The sequence below is a fragment of the Dysidea avara genome, chromosome 10 (assembly GCF_963678975.1).
Source record: "Dysidea avara chromosome 10, odDysAvar1.4, whole genome shotgun sequence".
In the NCBI taxonomy this organism is placed as follows: Eukaryota; Metazoa; Porifera; class Demospongiae; order Dictyoceratida; family Dysideidae; genus Dysidea; species Dysidea avara.
The window spans coordinates 26,626,171-26,653,476 of NC_089281.1; the positions used below are offsets into that span (position 1 = coordinate 26,626,171).

General features: G+C 38.0%; 2 protein-coding genes across 2 annotated transcripts in view; one reads left to right on the top strand and one right to left on the bottom strand.

Moving 5' to 3' along the window:
- LOC136236873 (protein mono-ADP-ribosyltransferase PARP14-like) overlaps positions 1-27,306 on the top strand; it is a 290,930-nt gene that overhangs the window by 45,257 nt on the left and 218,367 nt on the right. The window contains exons 11-12 of the mRNA XM_066027105.1: positions 10,965-11,037; positions 22,432-22,620. Coding sequence (XP_065883177.1) covers positions 10,965-11,037; positions 22,432-22,620 — 262 coding nt within the window. The remainder of the gene's footprint in view (positions 1-10,964; positions 11,038-22,431; positions 22,621-27,306) is intronic.
- Positions 1-27,306, bottom strand: part of LOC136237013 (uncharacterized) — a 113,237-nt gene that overhangs the window by 44,785 nt on the left and 41,146 nt on the right. The gene's annotated exons all lie outside the window — the stretch shown is intronic.

The following is a 27,306-nucleotide window of genomic DNA, read 5'->3' on the forward strand; positions in this document are numbered from 1 at the left end:
ACTGAACTCCTTACATTGTGTCTAGTTTCTAGCTGATGTCTCTACAGGATGATTTTTTTTGTAGCTGAACTCTCTACAGGGTGATTTGTTTCTAGCTTATCTCTCTACAGGTTGATTTGTTTGTAGCTGACCTCTCTTCAGGGTGATTTGTTTGCAGCTGATCTCTCTACAGGGTGATTTGTTTGTAGCTGATCTCTCTTCAGGGTGATTTGTTTCTAGCTGATCGCTCTACAGAGTGATTTGCTTGTAGTTGAACTCCTTATATTGTGTCTAGTTTCTATCTGATCTCTCTACAGGGTGATTTGTTTGTAGCTGATCTCTCTACAAGTTGATTTGTGTGTAGCTGATCTCTCTGCAGGTTGATTTGTTTGTAGCCGATCTCTCTACAGGGTAATTTGTTTGTAGCTGAACTCTCTATAAGGTGATTTGTTTGTAGCTGATCTCTCTGCAGGTTGATTTGTTTGTAGCTGAACTCTCTACAGGGTGATTTGTTTGTAGCCGATCTCTGTACAGGGTAATTTGTTTGTAGCTGAACTCTCTATAAGGTGATTTGTTTGTAGCTGATCTCTCTGCAGGTTGATTTGTTTTAGCTGAACTCTCTACAGGGTGATTTGCTTGCAACTGAACTCCTTACATTGTGTCTAGTTTCTAGCTGATCTCTCTACAGGGTGATTTGTTTGTAGCTGATCTCTCTACAAGGTGATTTGTTTGTAGCTGATTTCTCTGCAGGTTGATTTGTTTTAGCTGAACTCTCTACAGGGTGATTTACTTGTAGCTGAACTCCTTACATTGTGTCTAGTTTCTAGCTGATGTCTCTACAGGGTGATTTTTTGTAGTTGAACTCTCTACAGGGTGATTTGTTTCTAGCTTATTTCTCTAAAGGCTGATTTGTTTGTAGCTGAACTCTCTGCAAAGTGTTTTGTTTGTAGCTGATCACTCTACAGGGTAATTTGTTTGTAGCTGAACTCTCTCCACAGTGACTTGTGTGTAGCTGAATTCTCTAGAGAGTGACTTAATTGTAGCTGAACTCTCAACAGGGTGCATGACTTGTTTATAGCTGAACTCTCTTCAGTGTGACTTGTAATGTTCTGAATCTCTACAGTGATATATTTGTAGCTTAACTCTCCACAGGGTGACTTGCTTCTTGCTGAACTGTCTATAAGATTAACTGTTTGCAGCTGAACTCCCTACAGAATAACTTGCAATGTAATAGAATTCTATAATGGAGTAAATAAATTAGCTGAATGCTCTATTAGGGTGACTGTTCTATTAGAGTATCTCGATCTCGCATTTGCTACACGGAGTTGGCTTTCGAATCATAACTCAGTGGTTTGTAATCCAATTCTTCTATACTATTGCAAGGACTTTCTATGATGATTATTCCAGCTATACACCGATTTTCAGCTCATTGCTCTAAGCGGTTTGCCTAGTAGGCGTAAAAATTAATACTGACTTGGTATTGGTTTCTAATGATTCCATTTCTTTGTTCGAATTGACAGTACCAACTAATACCCAGCAACATCTTCTTGCTGCTAGAGCTAGAAAGGAAGATCGATATAGCTCCTTGCAATATGACCTCCAGCTTTCTGGGTTAACTGTCAATCTTGTTCCAATTGAAATTGGTTGTTTAGGCCACTTTTTGTCAGAAACAATTGCTCAAATGGCTACTGCTTGTGAAGTGCCAAAGAAAACCATAAGATCCTTGTTTGAGCAGGAAGCTCACATTGCTGTGTCCTGTTCTTACAGAATTTTTAATTCTAGAGCCTCCCCGGGCTGGGATCTTTTAGACCACCTTAGGTAAACTTTAAGTATTACATATATGTAGATATAGTTTTTTGTTTGTGTGTGTGTATTGTAATTTAATTTACCTTTAGTTAATGTAAGTCTTGCCAGGGCTCCTGTACTGATCCATCAGCACGTGGTACCCCAGTGTCTAGGCCCCTGTATGCTTGTAATGTATATTTTGTCTTAATCATTAAGACGTTTATTCCCCTTTTTTACTCATAAAAATCGATCGAGTAATTGTGACACAGGTTGGGTTTTGTGTTATATCTCCGTGGTCTTTATCTTGATTCCTTTCAAGCCATCAAAAGGCACTCCTACGATGGTTACTCCATCTACATAGCAATTTTCAACTTATTCTATGGAGCGGTTTACCCTGTAGGCGTGACAACAAATCAATCTTGTTTTACGTGAATAATCGGTCATAACTCCTGAACCATTCATTGGATTTGCACCAAATCTGATGCTAGGATGCTCCATTGGACTCCCTTTCTGTGTCCCAAACTTCAAGGCGATCGGAGTACGCGTTTGCGTTTTATAGCAATTTTTGCAAGTGTGCGAAAAGACGAAGAAGAAAAAAAACGAAGAAAAAAATTGAAACTTTTGCAGCTCGTATCTCGGAAATGGCTGGAGCGAGTTCCTTTAAATTTGGAATGTAGACTCCCCTGGCTGACAGGCAACTCTGTAGCAAATTTGGTTCCAATCGGATAAGGGATCACTGAGATACAAAGGTGTGAAAATGACGTTTTCTTTCTTCCTGTCAATATACTTACGGTGTGGCGCGCCGGCTTCTTGGGCCGCAGGACACCCTACTGTGTGTCTTGATTAGCTAGAAGAAGTCACCTTGTAGAGAGTTCAGTTACAAAGAAACCACCATATAGAGAATTCAACTGCAAACAAATTACCCTGTAGAGAGTTCAGCTAGAAACAAGAGAAATCAGCTAGAAAAAGTCACTTTGTATTTAGAGAGTTCAGCTAAAAAACCACCCTGTAGAGAGTTCAACTGCAAACAAATCACCCTGTAGACAGTTCAGCTATGAACAGATCACCCTGTAGAGAGTTCAGCTAGAAACAATTCGCCCTGTAGAGAGATCAGCTAGAAAAAGTCATCCTGTAGATCAGCTAGAAGAAATTGCCTTGTAGAGAGTTCAGCTACAAAGAAACCACCATGTAGATAGTTCAACTGCAATCAAATCACCCTGTAGAGAGTTCAGCTATGAACAGATCACCCTGTAGAGTTCAGCTAGAAACAAGTCACCCTGCAGAGAGATCAGCTAGAAAAAGTCATCCTGTAGAGAGACCAGCTGGAAAAATTGCTTTGTATGTAGAGAGTTCAGCTACAAAAATCACCCTTTAGAGAGGTCAGCTAGAAGAAGTCACCTTGTAGAGAATTCAGCTACATATGTAGAGTTCAGATGCAAACAAAGCACCTGTAGAAAGTTCAGCTAGAAACAAGTCAAATCAGCTAGAAACCAGTCACTCTGTAGAAAGATCAGCTACAAAGAAACCATCCTGTAGAGAGCTCAATAACAAACAGATAACCCTATAGAGAGTTCAGCTAGAAACAGGTTATCCGTAGATCAGCTAGAAACAAGTCACCCTGTAGAGAAATCAGCTAAAAGAAGTTACCTTGTAGAGGGTTCAGCTACAAAGAAACCATCATGTAGAGAGTTCGGCTGCAAACAAATCACCCTGTAGAGAGTTCAGGTATGAAAAGATCACCTTGTATAGAGTTCAGCTAGAAGAAGCCACCTTGTAGAGAGTTTAACTACAAAGAATCCACCATATAGAGAGTTCAATTACCCAGTAGAGTGTTCAGCTATGAACAGATCACCCTGTAGAGAGTTGAGCTAGAAACATGTCGCTTTGTAGAGAGATCAGCTACAAAGAAACCATCTTGTAGAGAGTTCAGCTACAAACAGATAACCAACCCAAAAGAGAGTTCAGCTAGAAACAAGTGACCCTGTAGAGAGAATCCTGTAGAGAGTTCAGCTACGCACAAATCATCATGTAAAGAGTTCAGCTACATTTCAAGTCACCCAGCAGAAAGATCAGCTGCAAATAAGTTATCCTGTATAGGGCATGTAATAAATAAATATAAATATATTTGTATAATTACTGATAAAATCAGAAATAGTTAAAGTATTAAAAATCTGCTTTAAATCTTGACTATGACTATGATAAAATATTTTTGTTCTTCCTGTGGTAAAGAAAATAAGATAGGTTTAAAAGCCCCAAAGCTGGCCTATGGCCGGCTTTGGGTATGCAAATACAAAAAGCAGTGATATCTAATCCAAAACAGCCAAGCTGTAAAAAAGAGTGTGGCCCCCATGGTGAAAAAGATGTGAAATCCAAAGTGGCAGCCAATAAAATGGCTGTGATGTTAGGTTAATGGTAAAGATTTTAATAACGACAATTCAGGTGAATTTTTGCCAAGACCAAGCAGCACAAAATTCACCTGAATTGTCGTTATTAAACTTTTACCATTAACCTACCATCACAGCCATTTTTTGGAAGCCACCTTGGATTTCACATCTTTTTTCACCATAGCCTTGTTGGGGGCCGCACTCTTTTTTACAGCTTCACTGTTTTGGATTAGATTATCTTATGCCTACCAATGCTAGAGCTCTGCACCCTCAGGACTGTAATTATTAGAATTATTATTTTACTGTAGCCTGTATTGCATGTGGCATCTGTAAAGCATTGAAACAAAATAAATAAATAAATAATCGAATACTTTATGTTGGTTAAACAATGTATGGCTTCTTACATGACATTTATTAGCATTATCCTGATCATATTGTAAGTATAAAGACAAGATACTCTAATAAAGCAGTTAGGCAAAGTGAACTACTCTAATAGAACAGTCACTTAGATACAGTAAAAATTCTTGCATACTGTATCCATGAGAATATTCCCAATAAAGGTTTTACAGTTTGTTTTGGCTATGCAGCTAATGTTTGTGGTTCTCTGTGCATAGCTAGTTTGTCAGCTGAGTAGTTGCAGACTGTCAGAAGATTTATGAACTCTTAAATACCAATCATATGAGTTCTCAAATAACAATCAATTGTGATTTGTTTTTGCTTTATAGTGTGTAAAAACTGAAATCATCTGAGTTTGTTCAAAAATTTAATCAGCAGTTGTAGTTTTTCGCAGCAATAAAAGTCCAATATTTGATACGCCTACATGTGCTTACAAATTTAATAATTTCTGAGGCGTAGAATCGATTTATGAGCTGAAACTTGGTGGGCCAAACCTTGAGTGATTACCGTAGCTGCATGCTAAATTTCATTCGAATCCGTGCATTTATTGTGCTTTGTGAGGTGCAGTCTGAAAATCCATATTTTTGGCTAAAACGTCAGTCAAATGGGACACATGCTTATCAGCTTACCAAACACACAGTCCTTGAAGAAATCCTATGAAACTTGGTGGGCTAGATGATAATGGTCTGAGGTAATAGCAATGCAAAGTGCAAGGGAATACATTGCATAGTTCTCTACATATAAGTGTCCGAAATTTCCTGGTGGCTGAACATCAGTGGCTTACTCTAGTATGAAACTGACTGCTATATTTTAAGGTAATTCTTGCAATAGTATCTATCAGCGAAACTAATTAGCACTAACATTATTACTTTCATGGATGATGGCTCGTCACATTGACTTTGTAGATTAACAACTGCTCCAAAAATGCACCGGCACTGGTTTTGGAGTGCAAATCATGTAGTAATTGTTTGATTGGCATTAAAATACCATGAAATGTAAACTCCCGATTATTATACATTTGTGCCTTTGTTTACTGGCAATCCAAACTCCAAGTTCACAGGCCTTGTATTTTTTTCAAACATTATTTCATTATTAGTTTATTTATAACATAATTTTGTCCATATTTCTTATTATTCTTAGCACTTGGTTGTTTAATTATTTGGGAGGGAGATATTAAGTTGAGTATGGTATAGAGAGGTTGGGAAGATGTTTGCAATTTATTACAACCAACCTGATTGAAGATAAAAGGAAAGACAAGGTGCACAGGTGTACACTCGTCAGAACCCCATCCCACTGGTGAGTTTGTTGCTGTGACGTAAAATGGTGACTGTGCGCTGCTTCGTTTGGGGTCTAGGCTATAGACTGTGGTCAGTGAGTGAGTGAGTGAGACGAAACTTAAAGTTTTGGAGATTTAAAAAAAATTCTATATCCGGTCACTGGTAAGTGTTTTCTTGTTTTTAATGCTGTATTTCATGTTAGTTAGATGGACTAATATTATTCCATAAAGGTAATTTTTGTGGCATATAAGATGTCTCTAGGATGAGTTTAATAGGTGGCATTTTAGGCAGCTTGTGTCATTTTTGGGGGATCCCTACTTAAACAGCACTACCGTACTGTTTGATTCTGCTATTATGCAGCATTATGCTCAATGCTCAACACCAATTAGTAGTTCTCTAATATGATCAAAAGTAACTTAGAAAAGGCTATTGTCTCATTGAGGCACTGATAGTCTTGATGTGTGCAGATGTGTGCAGATGCGAGAACTGTGTTGATAGCTTCAAAGGCAGACATTACAACTACAGCACGTATGCTATCTTCTTCATCCTCTAAATTGTCATCAAGTACTGTTTAAGTAAGGATCCCCCAAGAATGATGCACGCCGCCTAAAATGCCACCTTCAAAAATCATCCTAGAGACATCTTATGCCACAAAAATCACCTTTACGGAATAATATTAGTCCATCTAACATGAAATACAGCATTGTAAACAAGAAAACACTTACCGGTGACCAGATATAAAATCGCTAAAACTTAAAATTTGGTCTGTCTGCCTCACTCACTCACTCACTCACTCACTCACTCACTCACTCACTCACTCACTCACTCACTCACTCACTCACTCACTCACTCACCACAGTCGTAAGCCTAGAAGCCAAATGAAGCAGCACATGGCCACCATTTTACACCACAGTAGCAAACTCACCGGTGGGATGTGCCTTTTGGGTTCCGACAAGCGTAGGCCCTCTCGCTTTGTCGTTTCTTTTATCGTCAATCAGGCTGTTTGTCTTCTTCATCAACAAAACCATATCAAGGTGTTAATTCTTCATATCAACGCTTTCTTTCTTTAGATGCCACAGAATTATTTCTGAGCTGGATAATTTCTGAAGCACTTCAGTCCCGGTGCTACTATAAGAGGTATACTAGCTAGATATTTGCAACTTTGCAATTGGGATCCCGTTCGTGACCACACCCATCAAATACAGATCTATAGGTGGATTAAGAGTGATAGAGTGTGAAGACCACACCTCTTAACAATGTAGCTATTTACTTAACAGTAAACAAGATGACCTCACCCAGTTAGCTGCACACCCTTGGTGACTCAAAATACCCTAATACAACAGCCAAATGTGATATTCTAATAGAACAGTCACAAGTTACACTGTGATTAGCTGTGCTACAACAAAAAAAACTAAACAAACTAGTAGGTTAATTTACAAATGAAGTAGGGATCTATGCAATAAAAAGTGTAACAAGAGATGAATGATGGTATTGCAGCTTAGCTTGGTGGGAAAGTCCCTACTTTTGGAACATTAGTATAATTTTGTTCAATACCAAAGTAGGGACTTTCCCACTGAGCTATGCTGTAATACCATCATTCATCTCTTGTTTCACTACTTTTTATTGCACAGATCCATACTTCATTTTACATTAATAGTTTTAGAAATACTAGTGTAAGTATTGACAGAACATTAACTATCTGAAGTCTTATTTGGCTACATATGTATAAGCTATTCTGCAAAGTAAAATATGCTTAGACTCCAGTTACAACTCACCAATTCAATATTGGATGACCAAATTTGAATGATTATTTTGTGATCCAGTATTGGATGACTAGAACAATCCAAATTTGGATGATTATTTTATGATAAGGTTATCATCCAATATTGGATTACCAAATTTGGCTGAATATTTATGACCAGATTGTGGAAAATCAGTGTTAATGTCACATGTGAAGTACATAGAAATCTACACTTATATGTGTTACCACTTATGCACCTATTAAAATATTTCACAAAATTTCTTGTAATTCAGGGTAACTACTAACTGCTAATGTAATCACTGTAAAGCTGAGTAGAAGTTTGTAATGTCTTATATTAATCATAAACATTCCAGTTGTATAATGTGACATCAAGGCTGATTTTCCAAAAGCCAGTCATGTTTTATGATAAAACTACCATCCAATATTAGATGACTATAATTTGGATGATCAATTTGTGATAAAATTATCACCCAATATTGGATGACTAGAACGATCCAAATTTGGATGATTATTTCTCATTTTGGGAGAAATGTTTCATTTCCATCCATTTTGGATTGAAATTACATGCTAGTAAAAATCTTCCAAAAATAAGTCCACAATTTCCTTCTATTTTGGAACCGGAATATAAAAATGTTTTGCTGTCCACCCTCATATTCATTGCATTGTGATTGACGAATGACAGCCATTAGAAACTTTATGTGATAGCAATTTTTAGGTGATAAGCACTTTGTTTGGAACTATAACTGTTTGATAAATGCTACGGTTGGCAAGATAATAGTCTGACATCAAAGAAATGTAGACTAACAGACAGACTACTTTTCAGTTTTATCATATAGTATGATAGCATACAATATGATAGTACTCTACAAATATTTCAAAAAATTTGGAATTTTCAACTAGAGTATGGACCATAGCACATCGATAAAAAGTACTGCAACAAGCTGGAGTAGTGCATGATATTAAATCATAGTAAAACAATAAGAAGTGTTATATCCCTACTGTGCTCCAAGATACCATAATGGAAATGCACAGTAGGGATATAACACTTCTTATTGTTTTACTATGATTTAATATCATGCACTACTCCAGCTTATTTCAGTACTTTTTATTGATGTGCTATGGTCCCTACTCTAGTTGAAAATTCCAAATTTTTTGAAATACTTGTTTGTTAACTTTTTGTAAATAATATTATTATGATTGATGAACCCACACATACCGCATTTGAAATGGCACTGCACACCCCAGCTATATGGTCTGAAAAGTGAAGTTTCCATTATGCTTCGTTGTCAGCTATGTTCAACCCGTTACACAGCAGTACGGATCAAGAACTGCTGCTTGATTGAATTATGCTTTGAAAATAGACTATTATGCTTTTGAGCAGTGCTCAAAAATTCAGCCTATTATGCTCACATTATGCTTTCAGAATCAAGATTATGCTCTAGAGTTGACTGTTTTATTAGAGTATATCAGCCTTTCCTGACTGCTGTATTAGAGTAAGTGACTGCTTTATTAGAGTATCTCGATCTTATTTCTGCGAAGGGTGAATAATAAGCCATGAAACAATAAAAATAATAGCATCACACAATTTCTTGATATGAAATGCAGTATCAAAGTGTAGTGTGCTCACATTTTTGGCGCGCATTGCACATTTACTTTAAAATCTTGAAAATCATCCTATTATGCTGGCATTAGGCTTGATGCTTTTGTCAGCCTATTATGCTCGAAATTATGCCAGCATAATTGGTGCAAGCCTATCGAAAAGCACCTCTGCAACCCACGCATACTGAAAGAAAGGGTTGGTGCTGCGTGCCCCAGTTATATAATTTATCATCTGAAAGTGAAGTATCCATTACGCTTCATTGTTGGCTATGTTCAACCCGTTACTCAGCAGTACGAATCAAAAACTGTTCGAAAAGCACCTCTGCAATCAAAACAGCCACTAGGGACAATTTCCGCTATGAAGGGAAGCCATCATGTGCTATCGCCAAATTTACACTTTTTGCTGTCAGCAAAGATGAATGGGACACAAAGGAGGACACTGGTAAGTCCATGAAGAATGCATTGTGCATACTGTGGTATGCCAAAAGGCACCTCTTGGGCTGAAGCAACGACGAACAGTAAAAAAAGTCAACTTAGCTGTTATCAAGTTATGCTTGTCTAAAGGCATCAGTCAGTCAGTCAGTTACTCAGTCAGTCAGTCAGTAGAAAATTCCGTTAAATAAATTACTTTTAAAATTCCATAGCAACTTGTTGAAAACATTTCGGGTTGATCTGAAAGCTTGTTTGGGCTTAGTTTTACCTAACCAATACTGCCTCATTGTCATCTGGGAAAATCAAGGCTGTTTTTTGAGTGATGTTATTTTGTGGGCCATGCCTACTCCTTTGTGGTCCCTACTATACAATACTATCATAGTGTATGATAGTAGTAGGGACCACAAAGAAGTAGGTGGGGCCCAAGAAATAACAACCCAAAAACCAACCTAAATGTCCCTGACGACGATGAGGCAGTATTGGTTAATGATAGTAGTGTATAGTGGGGACCACAAAGGAGTAGGCATGGCCCACGAAATAACATCACCCAAAAAACAACCTTGATTTTCCCAGATGACGATGAGGCAGTATTGGATAGGTAAAACTAAGCCCAAACAAGCTTTCAGATTGACCCAAATGCTTTCAACAAGTTGCTACGAATTTTAAAAAAAAATTCATTTAATGGAATTTTCTAGTGACTGACTGACTGAGTAAGTAAGTAAGTAAACTGATGCCAGTGTAACTTGATAATGGATAAGGCTACGGGTTTGATTTTTTCACTGCTTGATTTCGCTTTGGCCCGAGAGGTGCCTACAATGCATTTTTCATGGTCTTACAGTACCAGTGTCCTCCTTTGTGTCCCATTCATCTTTGCTGACAGCGAAAAGTGTCAATTTGGAGGTAGCACGTGATGGCTTCCCTTTGTAACAGATATCATCCGTATTTTTCATAGTGGCTATTTTGATCACAGAGGTGCTTTTTGAACAGTTCTTGATTCGTACTGCTGTGTAATGGATTGAACACTGAAACAAGCTGCAGTAGTGCATGATATTAAATCGCAGTAAAACGATAAGTAGTGTTATACCCCTACTGTGCTCAAGATAGCATAATGGAAATGCATGGTAGGGATATAACACTTCTTACTGTTTTACTGTCATTTAATATCAAGCACTACTCCAGCTTGTTTCAGTACTTTTTATCAATATACTATGGTCCCTACTCTAGTTGAAAATTCCAAATTTTTCTGTGTACTTGTATATAAACACACATTTTAACCTATGGTTACTAAGCACGTATGCAATTCAATAAGGGCATGCAAGTATGATTGAATTTATTGGACTTACATTTCAGGAAATACTTGAACAAGATAGAGCAGGGGAAAGAAAGCTTTGGGATAGCCAGTTGAAGGACACCAGTCTTAAAGGTTGTTTGTTACTATGGTCATTTGTTTATGTTCACTTTTGTATTAAAGCATATATAGCCCAGCACATATATCTAGCTTTATAAGCAACCATAAAACATAATTGTAAGCAATCACATTGTTAAGTTATAGTTATATCTCATTCACAGCAGGAGTAGAATAATTATCTTAGTTATTGACAGAGTCAGAGGCAAAGCTGAGGACTAGTGTCAATAACTAGATATTCTATGACTGCTTTGTTTATATCCAAGCGAAGGACTTGTGGATACTATAATCTATTCAACCAAAAAACAAAAACTGTTAAACTGTAAAAAAAGGTGTGGCCTCAAAAAGAGCCAGGATGGAAAAAGATGTGAAATCCAATGTGGCAGCCAAGAAATGGCTGTGATGGAATGGTAATTTTTTCTCATTAAAACAAAGAAAATTACAAACAACAACTCACATAAGAGAATGTATATACTATCTAAACCAAAACAGCCAAGCTGTAAAAAAAAGAGTGTGGCCCAAAAAGGCTATGGTGAAAGAAGATGTGAAATCAAAGGTGGCAGCCAAGAAATGGCTGCAATGGTAGGTTAATGGCAAAAATTTTAATAACGACAATTCAGGTGAATTTGCGTTGCCTCCTCCAAGTTTCACTAGGATTCGACACTGAATTGTCGGTATTAAAAGTTTTACCATTAACCTACTATCACAACCATGTCTTGGCTGCCACCTTTGATTTCACATCGTTTTCACCCTGGTCTGTTTGGAGGCCTCACACTTTTTTTGCAGCTTGACTGTTTTAGTTTAGATATCACTTCTTTTTGTATTGCAAGCCACAAAGCTGGCCATAAACTGGCTTGGGTGCTTCCTTTTAACTTGCTTTTGTTTTCTTTACTGCAGGAATTGTGGAGTAAAAGAAGCAATTGTATGTACCGCTTTTTGTCTGATTAAATATTTGTATGTTTAACACTGATTAGATTAAATGATTCACATGAGTAATATTTACATAACTGAACTGTAGCTGAAACTCTTATTGTTTGTAGTTGAACTCTTTTTCAGGGTGACTTGTTTCTAGCTGAACTCTCTACATGGTGATATGTTTCCAGCACATATTTCTACAGGGTGATTTGTTTATGGCTGATCTCTCCACAAGGTGACTTGTTTCTATCTGAACTCTCTACTGGGTGATTTGTTCGTAACTGATCTCTCTCTACATGGTGATTTGTTTCCAGCACACATTTCTACTGGGTGATTTCTGGTCTCTCTCTACATGGTGATTTGTTTCCAGCACACATTTTTACTGGATGATTTGTTTGTAGCTGATCTTTGTATGGGTTACTTGTTTCTAACTGATCTCTTGAATTGTCTTCAGGGTGACTGCTCTATTAGGATGACTGCTCTATTACAGTATCTTGATCTCGCACTTGCTACACCAAGTTGGATTTCATGTTGTAACTCTGTGGCTTTAAGTCTGATTCTTCTACAACATTGAAGAGCCTTTCTAAGATGATTACCTCATCTGTACAGCGATGTTCAAAGCATTACTCCAAGCGGTTTTGCTAGTAGGCATGGCAAGTAGTCGTTTTTTATTAGCTAATCTTGATTGCATAATTGTTACACACTGTTGGTTTTTTTGTTGTATATTAGTGGTAATTAGCTCCATTTCTTTCAAACCACAGAGGGTTTGAGGTTCAGTAGTTAACCTATTCACCCACTAATTTTCAACTTCTTCCCATAAGCAGTTTACCCTCTAGGCATGAGAAAATATTGGTGTTATTTTTCGTGAATAATCGCTAATAACTCCTTCACTGTTTATTGTATTTCAGGTACCAAGATGTTCCTTTATTTCCCCCCTTCTGTGTGCCATATTTCAAGGCAATCAGATATGGTGTTCGCGTTTTATGGCAGTTTTTGTAAGTGTACGAAAAGAGGAAGAAAAATAAGAAGAAAAACTAAGAAACTAAGCCAATTTTTGAAGTCACATATCTTGAGAATGCTTGAAGCGATTTCGCTGAAATGTGGTATGTGGAGTGCTGAAGTTGGTGGGCATGTACACAGCAAACATCGTGTAGTTTCGTAAAGGCAGCACAGAGCTATGGAGGTACGAATATTGCTTTTTCTTTCTTCCAGTCAATATACTCATGGTGCTACGCCCCAGCTTCTTGGGCTGCACGACACACTACTGTGTGTCTTGATTACTTAAAGATAAAGATTCAGTCCAATGAACTGATTCTGCACACAAGGTCGAAAGCTGCAGACTCTTTGAGGCCAAAGTGATGGTAGGAAGATCTAGAGCCTCTCAAACAAGTGATGGCTGTGTGAAGTAGGGAAAAACTCAGTTTACATCTTAGCCAGTACTGGGTCTTGCTGTAAGACTGTCCATTTTTTCTGACAGCAGAGTGGCTATTCTCTTGTACACCATTGTGGCCAAAGGACCAGTGCATGAAAAGATTAAAGGAAAAAATGTCCCATGTTCTACTTCACTAATCCTCTCTTCATATTTTCTCTTCTTCTCTATCTCCGCACACCTGTAACACTGAGGTAAAGATACTGAACAGCGTGTGGGAGCAAAAGGATTAGGGACCCGCCTATTGTGCTCAAAATTTTACCTATTATACTATGCTGCACTGCTCAAAAATTTTACCTATTATGCTCAAATTATGCTCAAGCTTTATGCCTCATCTCCCATGTTTTGCTAATAAATTTGCAGTCACATATGGGCATATAATAGGTGTTCAAAATGCATGTGACAACAAAATCGATATACTCTAATAGAACAATCAGCTGCCAGATTGTTCTATTAGAGCTATTTACTGTTCTATTAGAGTATATCAATTTTTTCTGTGATATGTATTTAGACCATCAAGGATTTGTCGTATGGCTCAAATACTCTTCCTATTATGCTAGCATTATGCTTAATGCTTTCAGGCACCTATTATGCTCATAATTATGCCAGTATAATCAGTGGGTCCTAAAAAGGATTAAACACCTTGAGATCAAAATAAACTTTCTGACCACATTCCCAAAAACCATTGGCAACAGCATCAAGACGGGTCTCATCTTCAGCATTAACCAATATGTGCTGAAAAGATATCCCTGATAATGGTTGTAGAGCTGGTTTCAACTTCAGCACTATGACACAGTTCTGTTAATAGTCCAGCAGTGATGTTTCGAAGCTCATTGTGATGAATTGTAGGGAGACCATCACATGGGCAACAAAGGGCATGCTCAATAGAGAATTGCTTACCACACACACAATTGGAAGGCAACAGTGGTGGTTGCCAGCCATATTGAAGGCACAAGGCATTACAAAAAGCACCTTTGTGCAGACAAAAACCATGGTCAGTTAGAGGTAGAGCAGTCGTCCAGCTGGAAGAGCTGTTTTCAGAAGATAACATATTGGACCTATATAATGATGGTGATAGCATAGGTAGCAAAGCATCACGGGATTCAATGATAGACTGGTGATGAATACCCAAACTGTTTTCCTTGCCTCAATCTGTGAAGACAACACTTCAACTGGGTAGGAACAAGATTGCTGTATAATAAGGTGAACTAGAGAAGAAGTAACTTTAACAGAGGTAGCAAACTGGAATAATGAATAACTGACAGGATCAACAACCCCCAGACTATAATGGTTGGCCATCGGACATTTACCAACCAACTGGCTCGAAGACCGCCCAATTACTTACTGAACTGGTCAAGGATGGCCGACCAATTTCCTCTAAAAAAGATCAATATACTCTAATAGAACAGTCAATGACACTAATAGAGCAGTCGAACAGCTTTTAAAGGTGTATATGCCTAAAAGGTTTTTAAAAGCAAAAAAAAAGTTGTCTGACTTGGGGAATCGAACCTGCACTTTTCAACGAAGTGCAATCTACATCATTCTACCACATGTTCACACACTGTTTTAGTGGCTTTTAAAGGGGTTTTGAATGTCCTGCAGTTAAAACCATAACTGATATAGATACACATCACAAAACATCATGTTGGATAATTTCATATCAAATCGTCACAATGTTATTATTACAGATTTATTATGTATGTGGTATAACAATGTAACAGTGCATGGCTGCTGAAGGAGTTTTGGGTGTCAAAATACTCGCATCCAAGCTTTGAAAATCCAAATTTTTTTCAGGGGGTATGCTCCAACTTTGCATGCTTATGCATGCTGCTAAGTATTGCCATACCATGTCAGATCATGTCAGATCAACTTTGACTTTGATCTGACATAATGTCAGATCAACGAAGACTAGTTATAATCCTCTCTGCCCCAGACCTCCCAATCTAATTGGCAGAACAAACAAGTTTCATTCAGTATCACTAAAAGATGGTTGACCAGTGAAGTTGGGTAAAAATCTACAATGAATGGTTTCTTCTAGAGGAGACAGGAATGGTTGAATGTTAGGAATGCATCTCATTAGAAAATTCCATTTGCCAATAATCCATGTGTAAATGCAGCATATGCAGTTTGAGGATGGGTAACAGAGCTGCTGCAACTCTTTGATCCAAGATGTTACTTGCTTTTCTACAAAGCAGGTGACAAAGGAAGGGGAGCCTAAAGAAGCACCAAGATGACGCTTTCCATCTGATATTATAAAAGATCCCAGTCCCCCGAAAAGCAGAAACTGCTGCATCATGCATTCCTTCATTCACAATAATATATGTTTTGGAAGGATTAGGAAATATAGCCATAATCAGGACCAACAGATGGCAATTTATCTCACCAAGACCAAAGTTCTTTCAAACCACCACAAGTAGTAGCATCATCAGCACACCATATTTGTTGGACAGAACTTCCACCAAAATAATTAATTAGTGGAATCACTCCTAGTACATACATTGGCATTACTCGGGGGTCCACTTGAGTGATTTCCTCTTCAGAGTGTAAAACTAACCCTCCATGGTTCAAATTAACATCCTCACAGTAAGTGTTTATTAAAATGGGTAAGAAAAGGTGGTCGTAGTTGTAGTATGTTTCATAAAGCTGCCTGACAATTCAGAGAGTTAAACTCATTGGTAGCATCCAATGGCAAACAATTTAAGTGAATTGTTGAATTGGTGAATTCTCATCCAAGATTCAGCGCTAAATTCACCTGAATTGTTTAAATTTTTTACCATTAACCTACCATTACAGCCATTATTTTCTTTGCTGCCACCTTGGATTTTACTTTTTTTCATCTGGGGGCCACACCCTTTTTACAGCTTGGCTGTTTTTTGATTAGATATCACTTCTTTTGTAATCTCATACCTCTAGCCAGCCTATGGCCAGCTTTTAGGGATCTGTAATGCATATTGATACAGCAAATAAGTATCATGATATGATGCTGTACTTAAAAAATATCAATGTATTGAAGTTTTCTAGCAGAACAGTTAGTAATTGCTATATTACTGTAGCCGTGATCTATATGCTCAAATCGAAGGCCTCTCTATTTACCTATGCTATAAAATGCATAGATCATATATTCCCTACCTGGGAGTGGAAACCAGAGGCATTCCTGTATAAAAGCCGCAAGCCATCAGCGTTGAAATAATTCACACCTTTCCTTTGATTACTATGGTTTCGTCTTACTGATGAAGAAGAGGAGAGGAAAAGCAGTTTGGTATCTTAGTTGCTGTAATTGAAGGATTTCCAATCATGGTAAGTTCAATCTAGTTGTGTTACTGGAAAATGATAGTCGAAAATCCCGATCAATGCATGCACCTATCCGTTTTGTTTACTGAATTGCTATTTGTCATACCCTAAAAGTTTGGAGGTTTTAGAGCTCTGAGGAAGTGTCCAAATTCTCTGTAAATTATCCCAAGTAACAGCTAAATCAATTTCGCGTTGTTCTGACTAGGTAAAGTCCCTACAAAGTTTGTTTTCAGACAAAATTACAGCAAAAGAATCTTAATACAATTTGTGATTTGCAATGCTGAAGTTTGGAGGTTTTAGGGCGTTGTCTGAGACGTTACTGCTGGATTTGTTGTGTATTTCTAGGAATTTAGTTCTATCACATGAATTTATTGTGATTAAGTCCAAGCTGAAGAGATTGGCAGTTTATGTCCATACTAGGAATCTCAGTGGTCACCATGTAGTGTCCATGCATTGTCTTGGAACCAGTTAACTACGTTGATGTGTAGAAATCTCCTTGGAAATCTATATGCGTAGTTTATACTTTCTTTTTAAGCATATTTGAGAAAGGGATCATGTGTTGCTAGAATCACCAGCCTATATTATGGACTGTGTATCTGAAATAATTATTAATGCAAAAGGGTCTACCTTTTGCCTCCTTCTGTTTGTACATACAGGTAGCTATAAGATGGTACTGGTTTTCTATAAACACTTGGCAGCCCTCTAACGTTTCACTGATATAGCCAGGTTCTGACTGTCATGTGCAATCGTGGTATATGGCAGATACATCTCACGTCAATCATTTGTTTAAAGACTAGATCAATTCATCATTAATTTAGTCATGGCTGTATTTTATGCTTGTCTAGATCATGCCAAGTGCTTGGAATAGAGGCAAGGGCATCTATTCCAGCAAAAACCACATGCATCATTCATCCTTATACATAGTCTCTGCGGAGCATTTTATACATAGCATATTGAAGTGCCTTCATATTGTCTGATCATTCCAAGAAAGATGTCAGTAACTCACTAAGCTGTTGCTAGCAATTACACACAAAAGGTGCAATGTTTGCAGTGATGTAGCCACCATGCATTCAACTCTTTTTAATAGTATAATCCATTGAAAATTGCTCTTTTACCTACAAGGATAGAAACAATGCTGGTGTATATTTAAAATAAGATTGCATATGTATAAAACCAGATCAGCAGAGTAACAAAAGTCCTAAGTTATAGATTATAGGGAATATAGCTAGCTATTAGGACTCCAGAATGAAGGGGCTAGCTGGTAAGTAATGCAAGAGTCTGTAGCTGCAACATTTCGTACTGTACGCTACTGAACTCTTGACTGGCGACTTAGAGCTCAGACAGTAGCTAGACGATGTTGTGGCAGGCTAGACCAAACTGAAAAATATTAGCATATTACATACACGATGTGCCAATTAATATTTTGAAATATGTAGCTAGTGTCATCCATCACTGATAGTCTCAAAGCTCCTCTACACAATCTCATCCACATTGTACTTGATTTACAGAAGCATGGAGTTTCTGTGCACTACACTGTGACACATACAACGCTGGCTGAAACTGTTGATTGGTGTTGATTGCCTTAGTTTCCAATCCCGGGTAGGGAATACATAATCTATATAAATGAAACGTTACGAGAAGCCATATAAATATGTGTGTATATAAGTGCTGCTGTTATGGCTAAAATATTCTTACCCGGGTCTTCTAAAAGCAGTAGCTGGTACACTTTAAGTATAAAGAACTGCACCACTAAGCGGTAAACAAATATGCTATACATACTAGCCATCTTGTCAACTCATCAAAATGCGGAGTAATCCGAACAAGCCTTTGTGGGAGTATGTGTTATAGTAGAGCAGCATAGTGTGACAGTTGTGGAATTTTTGATACAATTATGAAACTTTCCATGTAAGTTGTACTCCTTGTGACATTATTTTTTGGATATAGAGCCATCACATATTTGATCTTTGGTGACCTTTACAGCCATTTTTGTATTGAAAATTCATCGTTTTAAATTTTTATCTCCCTGAAGCATCATTTTGCACAGTTTCAAATTAAAGGTGCTGCTAAAACGAGCTACTTGGATTTTATTTGAAGTCAATAGGTGATTGCATTCCAAAGTTATGGTCATTTATATTACCCATAAAATTCTATGAATTACTTTCCCGTTAGTAATTTACACCCCAAGGGCAAAGAGTTTTATGACATACAAAAATGATCATAACTTTATAGTGGAATGAGATACAAACTTCAAACAAAAGTCAATATACATCAACACCTTTAATTTGATACCATGTTTTAATAGTGTAAAATAATGCTTCATGGAGATAAAAACAAAAATGATTAATTTTCAGTGAAAAAAATGGCTCTAAAGGTCTCCAGAGGTCAAATTTGTGATGGCTCTATATCAAAAAACATATGTCACGAGGAGCACAATTTGTGTGGAAAGTTTCATAATTGTATCACAAAGTGCACGAAATGCCCTTTTTTTGGTGCTATGCCGCTCTACTATTAAAATATTTGTGGTAGCTAATTGTCTTAGTGGTGTAATAGAGGCAGGTATCCAGGTAGAGATGTTCTTTTAACAGCAACTCTGTTTTCCATACTAAAAAAATCATATCAGAACACACTAGCTATTTGTCACATCAGTATACTGTAGTTTATCAGCATTCACTGAATAAAGACATTTAGTGTCGGCTCTTTAAGGTACAGATAAATTGGATATTTTTACACTTATTAACTAATATGCCAGTTATAAGTAATAGTTAGACTTCAGACCACAGGGGTCTAAGTAATTTAGTAACCTGATGGCCCTGTGTCATGGCGCCTGAGCGAAGCGAAGGCGCTACTACAGGGCCTGAGGGTCACTAAATTACTTAGATCCCTGTGGTCTGAAGTCTAAGTTATTTAGACCCTTTATGTAGTTGTTGTACCTTAACATTGTTGACAGCTGCTTGTAACAGAGAAATGTAGCGTTCATTAGTAGAAACAAGCCATTACTCCACCCGTAGCAACAGTTACGGGTTTAAAATTAATTTTCAGGTGGCGATGTGTTGCCAACACTACCAGTGCAGGTGCGCGTAATAAACATGAAAAGGGTCTAAGTAAACATGAAAGGGTCTAAGTAAACATGAAAAGGGTCTAAGTAACTTAGACACCTCAAAAATCTACCAAATTCACCACAAAAAGGGTCTAACTAGCCATGACCACTTCATTATAGTATCGTGATACAGTATCGTATTAAACAGTTTATTGATTGTGATACATGATACACAAAATGCACTGTATCGCAGAACATTACCAGCTTTGGGTATTTCTTTTAACTTTGTCTTTTGCTTTACTACAGGAATGAGGATTATGAGGGAGAAGATTTTTGATTATTGTTTAGGAATATGAAATATTTCAAAATATAAAATTATTATTTAGTAATTATTGCAATTGTGTTGATTAATCAAAATAATAAATTAACTCACCATAGCTATATACAGGCAAAATTGTTTGCAGCTGAATACTCTACAGGAAATGTGTAGTTGAAATTTCTAGTAACATATATAGTTATACCTTTAGACTACATGGTGAATGATTTGTAGTTGAACATCTCCACAGAGTGACTCACAACAACGTTGAAACCGGGTCACTACTGCTGACCCGGATGACCCACTGACCCGGATAGCAATCTGGGTCAGACCCGGATTTGACCCGGATTAATTAAAGCCGAGACGTGTTTCGGCTAGTCTCGAGTGAGCAAACGAGTCTACATTTTGAGCGTTCGATTCATGTTGAGTAAATATTGCAACTTCAGCCTAGCTGTAGGTTGAAGACCAAAAAAAAAAAAAAAAAAGGTCTTCACCTACTGACAATAGCTACCCCTCACCATAGATACCCTCAATTTCGTGCTACATACTACACTTACTAACAAATGAGCGTGGCTGAGCGTATGTTGGTAATGCGATAAGTGGGCGTGGTTCACGAAAGAGCTACGCGATAGCATTTATAAGTTCCACGTCATCAAACAAACAATTTTGTTTCTCACGTGATCCAATCCGGGTCAGACCCGGATAAATTGTAAACCGGGTCAGACCCGGATGACCCGGAGAAAATGTGACCCGGATGACCCGGATGACCCGGATGACCCGGATGACCCGACCCGGTTTCAACGCTGACTCACAACTTAACTAAACTCTCTACAGAAGGAATTGCAACATGACTGGTCTTTCTACAGGATAGTTTTCTTGTAGGTGAACTCTCTACAGGATGACTTGTGATGTAACTGAACTCATTACAGAGTGATTTGTTTCTAGCTGAGCTCTCTACAGGGTGACTTGTTTCTAGCTGATCTCTCTACAGACTGATCAGGATGGCTTGTTTCTAGCTGAACTCTTTACCGAGGGTGATTTGAATAGATTGGTCTGAAGACATTTTTGGACTTTGCTGTGCCTAGCCAATGCTGTCAAGCTGTTATGAAAGGAAATTGAGGCTAGTTTTAGTGTGATAGTTTTGGCTGGAAAAGCCATGATCCCTAACATATCGTACTGTATGGTGAACTTACAGTTCCTAATTTTTGCTCCTTGTACTTTGTTTGCTTCCTTTCTCATACCAAAACTGTGACTGCTGAACTTTCCATACTACATAGAAAAAAGATGGCACTGGATATATCATGCAATAAATTTTGTATCTGTATGCATGCCACAACCATTAATTTCTGAAAAGTGAAGTGGCCATTACACTTCTATTCAGCCCATTACTCAGTGTTACAAACAAGAACAATTTAAGAAGCGTCTCTGCAATCATTCCAGTCATATGGACAATTCCTGTTATAAACATGATACTGTAAAATCGGGTTGTATAATGCATGTGCTTATAATTTTCAAAGAAAACTTTTGTAAAAATAATACTATCTGTTAGGCGTATCCACCTAATTAATAACTATGATTTGTGTTCATAGATAATAGACTGTCTATTATCTATGGTGTGTTTAACACAGAATCACTACATTGTAACGGAGTAGCTAGTTCGTGGTCACCATGCCAGTGTATATGGGGGGGTATTTGACTGCATTTCCTGGTGAAATTCTTTGTGATGAACAAGAATATTGCAATCCAGAAGGCTGATTTATTAAGTACATAGTGAAGGAATAAGACGTAAGTGCTCTAGAATTCATTTATTTTCCAGTACTTCCAGCGTTGTGTAGCTTTGTCATGTGTAAACTACGCATTGGGCCATGTGCACTTATCAGCCACAAGAAATGTGTATGCACTTAACAAATATTATGCACTTAATAGACACATGCACTTAACAACCCAACTCTAGGGTAGTCAACACGCTACTACAAACTGACAGTCAAAGAAAAGAAGTGGGACACAAAGGTGGACATATGTGATGCATGCATTGTAAGTACCACAGTATGCCAAAATGCACCTGTAGGGCAGAAACAATGTGTAACAATTGAAACATCAAGCCCAGAGCCTTAGCCATTATTGTCCCACTTTTCTCAGTAAAATTCCATAACAACTTACTTGAAATGTTCTTGCCTGCTCTGAAGACACTTTTGATCTTGATTCTACATGACCAGTAATGCCAATGCGCAATGAAGGTATTGTGAGGCTGGTTTCTGGTCATTTTTTTTTTTTGTGCGAAAGTGCAAACCTCCATTATTTCTAATATACAGTACTACTGTATAATGCTGTATGATGTGTACTGGCTTGAATGAGGTATTAGGTTGAAGCAAAATTAAAATACATGCATACCCATGTTTATTCCTATTCACCGTTTTGTAACAGGATTGGTGACTACCAGTATGGCAACATCATCATTGTTACTGAAAGTCTCTGGAATACCAGTTGATATAGAGCAAGAAGATATTGAATATTATTTTTCTAGAAAGACGTGTGGTGGTGGAGAGGCAACAGTGATAAAGTTTGAGGATGATGCTGAAGCTATTGTATCCATCAAGCACCTTGATAGTAAAGGTATGCATCCCATTTAGGGTTAAGTATTTACTATCCATTCAAACACGTAAAAAGGTGTATCCATAAAAGTAACAGTAACTAGCAACCAAAGAGCTAATATCTTGAGCAGAAAGTTAATATAGCAAACTGTAATATATGGAGTTTTAATACTGGACCCTTATCGTTAACTTGTGTTCTGCATTCAGTCTTGCTGCATTTCCAATTACAGTGGAACCTGTCTATGCCAGTCACCTTCAGGCCAAAATTTCTTGACCTTAATTGACAGGTGGCTGCTTTAGGCAAGTATAGCAGTGAATAGTCAGTGTAGAGAAAAAGGGCAGCTAAATTATTATCCAACTAGAGCTGATAGGAAATACAGCAAGACTGAATGTAAATGGTAAGGATAAAGTAAAAGTAATTGGCAACTGAAGATCTGAGTGGCCAAGAATGAATGTTAATACAACTAACTATAACAAATGAAGTTTTAAACATCCATACAAACTGTTTTTGCATGTAATGTTATACTTGTTTTTGTGAATCAAATGTAATTGTATTATGGGTATATGAGACAACTTGTGTGGCCATGCAGGCAACCAAATAAACATCTCACAGCTGCAATAATGCACCAACAACATTTCAATGTTTGTTAATAAGTTCAAAACATCTGTGTAGGGAGAGATGTATACAAATAATTACAACTTATGTGTAAGCTACATTACAGTTGAGGTGATATATCCATAGATTTACATAACGATCGATGATGGTCTAGTGATACATATATAGTCAGTGATTTAACTGTACAAGTACGCAAAAAAAATTCGGAATTTTTGACCAGAGTAGGGACCATAGCACATCGATAAAAAGTACTGAAACAAGCTGGAGTAATGCATGATATTAAATCACAATAAAACAAAAAGAAGTGATATATCCCTACTGTGCTGAAGATATCATAATGGAAATGCACAATAGGGATATAACACTTCTTATTGATTTAATATCGTGGGCTACTCTAGCTTGTTTCATTACTTTTTATCGCTGTGCTATGGTCCCTACTCTAGTTAGAAATTCCAAAAATTTTTGTGTGCTTGTTTGTTAACTTTTTGTAAAATAAAATTGTTATGACTAGTGAACCCACGCATACTGCTTCAAAAGAAAGAAATGGCGCTGTGCGCCCCAGCTATCAATTATCGTCTGAAAAGTGAAGTTTCCATTACGCTTCATTGTCAGCTATATTCAACCTGTTACACAACATTGCAAATCAAGAACTGTTCAAAAAGCACCTCCACAATCAATAAAAAAATATGGATGATTTCCATTACAAAGGGAAGCCATCAAGTCTACCACCAAATTGACACCTTTCACTGTCAGCAAAGATGAATGGGACACAAGGGAGGATACTGGTAAGTTCGTGAAGAATGCATTGTACTTACTGTGTTATGCCAAACAGCATGTGTCTGGCTGAAGCAATGTCTAACAGTAAAAAAATCAAGCCCACAGCCTTAGCCATTAATGAGTTACACTTGTCTGAAGGCATCAGTCAGTCAGTTAGTCAGTCAGTTAGTCACTAGAACCTACTGAACTCTCTACAGGGTGACTTGTTTCTAGCTGATCTTTCTACAGGGTGATTTGTTTCCAACAGATCTCTGTTTCTAGCTGACCTTTCCACAGGGTGTCTTGTTTCTAGCTCTACAAGGTGATTTGTTTCCAGTTGATCTCTACAGGATGGCTTGCTTCTAGCTGATCTCTCTACAAGGTGATTTGTTTCTAGCTGATCTCTCAACAAGATGATTATGTAGCTGATCTTTCTACAGAGTGACTTGTTTCTCTTTGCAGGCAAGCTGTTGTTTTTGTAATAGCTAATCTTGATCACATATATAATTGTTACACACTGTTGGTCTTTTCATTGTATCTTCGTGATCTTTAGCTGGATTTCTTTCAAACTGCAAAAGGTTTGAGGTTCCATAGTTAACCTATCCACGTACCAATTTTCAGCTTCATAGTTAACCTATCCACGTACCAATTTTCAGCTTCTTCCCATAAGCGATTTACCCTGTAGGCATGACAACATATATATATATATTTTTTTTGTTAACAATCCCTAACAACTCATTGGTTCTTTATTGTATTCCAGTCACACTTGGTAACATGATGCACCTTCTGTGTGCCAAATTTCAAGGCTATTGGATATGGGATTTTGCTCAAATTTGTGTGGACTACTAACAATGGAGGGCATGTCCACTGCAAAAATTGTTTCATTTCATAAAGACAGCACAGAGCTAAAATTGCATGAAAATTGTGTTTTCTTTCTTCCTGTCAATATACTCACAGTATTGCGTGCCGGCTTCTTGGTCCACACAACACACTACCATGTGTCTTGATACAGTGTTGTGTGCCAGCTTCTTGGACCACACGACACACTACTGTGTGTCTTGATATAAGAGTTAGGACAGATCTTCAGTCAACGATTATTGCACAGCATTGAAAATGGGACAAAAGCATACACACTATAAATAACCTGCTGTGTATGGTCGTATTATTCGTGTACACACAATATAAGAGATGCCCCAAAACACTGTATGCCACCTCTCAAGATGAGCAGGAGTCCTTGTCCTTCACACACTGAAGTTGATTATTCAACAATTTTTTAAACCACAAAATCTCAATACCGACCAGCCCTAGTGCCCTTAATCATTGAAGTAGTATGATTGAGTGAGTCAGATGCCTTTAAAAATCCAGAAATGCAATGCAATAACCAGTGGCATAGCCAGACTTTTTGCCATTCCTAGGCACTGGACAGGCAACCCATTTAGTCATGCAACACACTTGCACGTACCCATCTTCATATGCACATGTCCATCTTCATATAGACATCCATATAGCATTTTAAAAATGCGTTAAGCATCAGTACATATAAACTTTACATATACCATTGTATGCGATATGACTAAGAAAGACACCAGTTTATAAAAGACTTGCTGAATGCATGGACTTCAATTTCCGCACGCGCGTGCGCACACACACACTCTGTTGCTGTTACTGATGGTCATCAGCCATCCTGTAGTTTTGTTCCCTCCAAATTGTAAATGTGCATTACATTCGGATTTTCAACACTATCTACATCAACTGTGTTTTCCTTGTCATGTAAGTTGAATGTCAGGAATCCTGTTGGCCCTGCCTACCTGCTTGCAAGCCTGCCTGCCTGCCTGCCTTGCTGCCTGCCTTGCTGCCTGCCTGCCTGCCTGCCTGCCTGCCTGCCTGCCTGCCTGCCTGCCTGCCTGCCTGCCTGCCTGCCTGCCTGCCTGCCTGCCTGCCTGCCTGCCTGCCTGCCTGCCTGCCTGTCTGACTGCAGTCACAAGGCTGAGGGTCAAACAAAACAATGAACGGCCACCATTTTATGCCAACAAACTCACCTTCCTTTTGGAGTGTGTGCCCTCTGCCACCATTTTACGCCAACAAACTCACCTACCTTTTGGAGTGTGTGCCCTCTGCACCTTGTCTTTTCTTTTTCTTCAATCAGGGTGGTTGTCATCTTCGTGCAATGAAACATATCGATGTGTTAATTTCTGTATCAATACTTTCCTTAGCCCTTTGGCCCTAAAGTTAATAAAGGAAGTGTATCATTCAACATGAACATCACTACAGTAGCGGACAAAAAAAGGTCCTGTTCCGTTTGCATTTCGTTCCATTTAGCATTTAAACGCTTAGAAGAAAACTCTAACAAAACACTAACAAAATGCTTTCAGGGTACTAAAATGCTAGGGGAAAAGCTTGAGGAACACTAAGTATAATACTAGCAAAGAGAAGTTAAACTTGTAAAACTACAGCAAAGTTCAGTAACTGGCGAGTATTATTATGATTATTGTTATTAATCAGCTAGCCTAAACTCCATTGCAAACGCATGGTGAGACTTGTGCACAAATACAGTATAATTGTTGCTTACCCATGTGGGTCTATTTCTTTTTATCCAGCTAGATTCGATAGCCACTTCTTACTTGGTCACCATCAAGGCGCCACCACAGCTGACTGGCAGAGGCCATGGCTAGCTACTGACATTGACGAATACGATAAAAGCAGACATTAAAGCCTTTATAGTTTATGTATAAATACTTGTTATTTGTATATAGTTCCTCTTGCGTAGCTCAGCTCAATATAATAAACACTTCGTTACTCAGCTGCAATACCGTGTAAACCCCCACCCAGCTGCCATTCCATTTAATGTACCCTGCTGTAACTTCATGGTTAGAACGCATGTACTTCCCTTTGACAGTCCAGGTTAGTTTTATATTAATGTTGCTTGGACTTACCCAGTTGTGAACAGGTTGCCACCGTCAATAGATGGTGGTTGTTTTGGTAGGTGTGCAGGGTTCCATGGATTCTCCTATTAATTCTCAAATAGGCCCCTTTCCAACAATTTTACATGATGTATACAGCATGTTTTACTACAAAGGCTTGGAGGTAGGAATGCTTGGGGATTCTAACATTCTCTGAAGCCACAAGAATTTTTGCATGCACCTTTCCCTCCAAGCCATAGGAACCGTAAAACCTCTGGGATATTCCCTGCACACCCACCACAAAGAATGTCCTCAAATCAAAACGATTTCCAGGTTGGTGTAAATGTTTGCCGTATTGAACTGAACCATGTTGAACCGCTTATATCAAACTGAACCATGTTGAACTGCTCTGGAGTGGACCTGCTAGGGATGGTTC